Below are 4,552 nucleotides of genomic sequence, written 5' to 3'. Positions count from 1 at the left end.
TATTAAAGGAAAATATGTATGGTAATGGAGGAAAATTAAAGGGAAATATACCAGGAAATGGGGAGGAGTTAAAGGGAAATGTGTAAGGAAATGAAGGGAAATTATAGGGAAATGTACCAGGAAATGTCACAGAAATGAAGGGAAATTGAAGAGAAATGTGCAAGGAAATGACGGGAAAGTAAAGGGAAATGTCACAGATAATGAAGGGGAATTAATGAAAAAAAAAATGGCCACGAAACTGTATGTGACATCATTGTTTTAAAAAAGCATATTAATACAATACTAGGTACTATATATTTAAAGACCGATGATTTATTACGAAATTCGACTTGATTTATTTCTGATGTAAATAAATTTATACATAAGCAGCAAATAAGTTTAAATATAAAATCATACTTAGCAATGAAAGGTATACTAATGGGAATTATGATCGTATCAAAGATGGTTCATGGGATGTTGCTGTGTAGCAGGAGATGAAATTTGTCACTATCATTACAGCTGTATAAAGATGAAACTTTTAAATAAAACCTTTGAAACTAAAGCTTGTTTTGTTTCGTTAAACGAATGGACCTATTTACAGAATGCTTAAAGTAAATTGTTACATTTTTAGGAATTATTTCGATAGTACTGGTGTCAATATACTCGAGAGGATTGTCTTCGATGTAAATGAATTGCAAAGAAGGAACGTACGAGTTGAATATTGATTCCAGCACCGTGAACTCGTTTCTAGACAAGTCCAAGAGCCGAAGCATCTTCATAGAATCGCACCAACCCTGTGGCAAAGAAGTTATTTGATTACCGTCGAGATACAGCTCCTCTAATACTTCGTACGATTCAAACGTATGTGGGAAAATGTTGATAATGTTGTTGTTGCTTAAAAACAATGTCTTCAAGTATGGCAAATTGGTGGAGTTGTTTGTTATGTTCATCACGTTGTTATATTTCATAGAGAGCGTAGTTAAATTCATGGGTGTCGGCATTATAGGAACTGCACTAAAGTTGTTATGATCTAGTATTAAAACTTCCAAAGATTTCAAGTCATACAATGTCTCTGCGTCAAGGGTTGATAACGTGGTCATGGAAATATTCAAATATCGAAGGTTCACGGTGTCTCTAAACGCACCTCTATATATGACTCTAATTCTGTTATTCGCTACTGAGAGATAATTTAATTTTGTCAAGCCTGTTAGGTCTACCCCATTGTAACTCGACCCTATTTCAATGATTGAATTATTGTCTAAATTTAAAAAGGACAAATTGGAGAATTTGATTAGCAACAGTTGTTGAATATCATTCATAGCAAGGGAAAGATAGGTCAATTTTTCATGTATATTCAAGTTTATGACATTAATCTCCCTAATTGAATTTTGCGAGTAATCAAGATACTTCAACTCTGGGAATGGATTTTCCTCAGAACTTTCTATACTAGAACCGCGAGTGTTTCTCAAATCCAAATACTGCAACTGTGGATAGACGCCACGCACATCAATTGTCTCTGCATAGTAGTACTCGCTATCACTGAGAATCAACTTCTTGATATTTGTAAGATTGCCGAATGACATTAGGTTCCTCGGGCGAATTCTATGTCTTTGGAGATTCAAATACTCTAAATTTGGCAGTTGATCGAAAGCTCCTTCTTCAATGCTGTCCAATCTATTGTTGGATATATTTACGCATCTTACACTTGGAGAGGCAATGAAGTTTCTTGGAATCGTGGAGGTAGACAAACGCAACGATAAAATGTCGTTGTTGCAATGATCTCCGTGAATCCAAGATTCCGTGGATCTAATGCGAACGCTTGTCGCAGATAACAGCGGGACAATGGATGCCGCCAAGATGGTAAACAGCAAATTCATCGTTCTAGTTCCTTGGAGACAGAACAAAAGTAGATATTTCAAATAAAACTTTGACAAAACAGAGAAAGCAGACCGAGGACTTGGGAATCGTAAGGAAATTTTGAGAAAATACCTTCTTCTCTTTGTTTCAGTCGATCGAAAGCCTAACTGCCTGACTGTCGACACTTTCCAGAATTGGCTTCCAAGTTTTGACCTCTCTTGCTACTACACCAACAACTGCTTCTCTTTCTGCGTTCGCTTATATATAATATATATGATAAGGTGTCTCAAATGAGACAGACACTCCATCTGGGTAAACAACTTGACTTGAAGGTTTTTGCGACGTCGATAACGCCTCGATTTTTTAAAAAATTCTAAAACAGTATCGTTAGATACGAGAACAGCTATCGATATAGGCTGTGTCTTCTGATTGGATAAGGAAAAAGTTGCAAACCATCGTGCCGTATCATAAACGTCGATATCTACTTAGTAAATGCAGTTATTTGCACGCGTCATCGGAGTTACTCTGATTCAATTTTGTTTACACCATCGAGTGGAATTATCTTTTCATTTTAATGTTACACCGTTTGATATCTAATCTCATCTCGAGTGAAAGAATCGGATTATGCGGAAATGAAAACGTTCTTGATTCGAGTGTCTTGAAAAGCTATATTGTTGGATTTAGAGCTACTAATTATGTTTGCTCGATGAAAACCTTTTTAACGAAAGGAACCGTGAGATATATCGACTGGAATCGTTTCGATCTATGACTGTTGTATCATCTTTTCGGTTCTCGTAAGTGTTTTCGTTACTGTTTGACACAGTTATTTTTGGAACCTTTTCAACCCTTGCTTTAAAGGCGATCTCAGCTCTCTTCTGACTCCTTTGATGCGTGGGGATAACTGGAGCTACCAGTTAAGTCAAGTGTATCGCATCGGGACGAAGTAGTACACTGTTTCTTTCCGGAGAGCGTGCATCGGACCGAGGTTCTAGAGGATTGGCAGCTACGCAACTGAATAAAGAAGTACATCCTGGAAGGCTGGGTAGTGCACAAGCGGAGGAACGACTTTTCTAACCCCAGAGACATGAAACTTCACCTTGTAAGTGTGTTTCTTCTTTCTTTATTGTTTCTTTATAATGTGTATTCAAACATTTCGAATGTAATTTTCGAATGTAGGTTGTCCCGAAAGTTTCTTTCGTTTTATTAATAATTAATGTAAATATGTAATGTAAAAAATAAATAATTGACAATATTTTATGTTCTATGATACATTACTGAATTGTGTACGATTCATTTCGCTTCGTTACTCTTACAGCAACAATGTCCAAGAAATGATTAGATTTATTTATATAAACACTGCCTCAAAAAATAATTGAATGCAACACGCGAAAGAGAAGTTTTCGGACAACCTAATACAACGAGATTGCAAAAGAAAAATACTGCACGGTTTTGTAATCAAACAACCAATTATTAATTACTTTCTGATTTTTCTACATTTCAAACTTTGATATCGATTAACAATCTTACAGACCCTTGCACTTTCTTCCTTGCAAATTATTACGCCTTCTTGTTAAATTAATTTATTATTATTAGTTTAATTTTTATAATTGTTTTATTTTATGTAGATGCTAATGCAAACTTTAGGCGAGAATCCTTTTATATTTTGTTGCACAAACTTTTGCGTAGGTGGCCGCGGCTGTATGGATAGCAACCGTAACAGCGACCTTCGAATCCGATTCTCATGGAAACCAGACCAACGAAAAGGTAAATTATTTCTCAAATTCTAAAGTGATAATTATCTCACGAATAACGAGGCTGTAAATATAGGTATTTAACCGATTAACAATCAGCATCGTACTTTCGCACTCGTTACGCTGGCAATCGAATGCAATAGAGAATTTACAAAAGTACGTGTTTGAATCTCGTTTCGAATTCAATCACATTTTACAATTTACAGTGAGCGTGATATATATATATATACTATACTATATAGACTATACTATATAGACTATACTATATAGACTATACTATATATATATATATAGTATATACTATAGTATATATTTGGTATATATATATATATATATATATAGACTGCGGATCTTTATGAATTTATAGGAAATTTGAATGTGCAAGAATCTAGAAAATGCAAACAGCATGCAGGAATATAAAAACGATTGAAAGTAAAGTTCATGTTATAATGTTCGCAGAATAAAATAAATAAATAATATATAAAATAAATAAAAAATATATAATTCTATATAGGTTCAATTTTTGTCGGCACGTTCGCGAATATTTTATTTTGCATAAAGATCCGCAGTCTAGTAATAAATATTCGTACAGAAACCAATTCGTAATAATACCTCTTCTATTTATTAATAATAAATTTTAGGGGAAGAAATAATTGATCCGACATATTCCTACGCATTTTTAAAATAGAGAATTTGCGTAAATTAAAGTTTTAAATTAACGTTTAATGTTAGCCTCTTCTTTCTTTTCCTATTCATTTTATTTTAAACTGTTCGCTGTACGAATACTTCTCACACTGATTGTACAGGGTGTCCCAAAAGTCGGGGAGGAGCCGGAAATGGGGGGTAGCTGAGACGATTCTGAACAACAATTTCCTTTGCAAAAATGTCGGATGGGGCTTCGTTAAGGAGATATTAAGCGAAAACCCCGACCAATCAGAGCGCGCGTAGACCGTTGGAGCGGCCGC

The 4,552-nt window shown here is 34.8% G+C and overlaps 2 protein-coding genes across 4 annotated transcripts in view; one reads left to right on the top strand and one right to left on the bottom strand.

The window, feature by feature from the left end:
• Positions 1–326: 326 nt before the first annotated feature.
• Positions 327–2,257, bottom strand: LOC128893028 (leucine-rich repeat-containing G-protein coupled receptor 4-like). The gene is made up of 2 exons (XM_054153751.1): positions 1,969–2,257; positions 327–1,867 (listed from the first exon to the last, which is right to left on the bottom strand). Exon 2 carries the CDS (start codon positions 1,854–1,856, stop codon positions 537–539), a length of 1,320 nt encoding a protein of 439 aa, XP_054009726.1. The 5' UTR covers positions 1,857–1,867; positions 1,969–2,257; the 3' UTR covers positions 327–536.
• A 180-nt stretch (positions 2,258–2,437) lies between these two features.
• Positions 2,438–4,552, top strand: part of LOC128893016 (uncharacterized) — a 14,059-nt gene continuing 11,944 nt past the window's right edge. For 2 of the 3 annotated variants that reach the window (XM_054153717.1, XM_054153715.1), the window contains exons 1-2: positions 2,438–2,935; positions 3,523–3,600. In XM_054153717.1, the coding sequence (XP_054009692.1) occupies positions 2,921–2,935; positions 3,523–3,600 (93 nt within the window). In that variant the 5' untranslated portion in view covers positions 2,438–2,920. The remainder of the gene's footprint in view (positions 2,936–3,522; positions 3,601–4,552) is intronic. The other variant, XM_054153716.1, reaches the window with a different exon arrangement.

This window comes from Hylaeus anthracinus, unplaced genomic scaffold (assembly GCF_026225885.1).
Source record: "Hylaeus anthracinus isolate JK02 unplaced genomic scaffold, UHH_iyHylAnth1.0_haploid 2, whole genome shotgun sequence".
Lineage (NCBI taxonomy): Eukaryota > Metazoa > Arthropoda > Insecta > Hymenoptera > Colletidae > Hylaeus > Hylaeus anthracinus.
Note: the sequence above shows the minus strand (reverse complement) of the source record. Positions and strands in the feature narration are given on the sequence as shown.

Excerpts from the sequence above, each read along its gene's own strand:
- LOC128893028 (XM_054153751.1), bottom strand. The coding sequence starts at position 1,856 with ATGAATTTGCTGTTTACCATCTTGGCGGCATCCATTGTCCCGCTGTTA.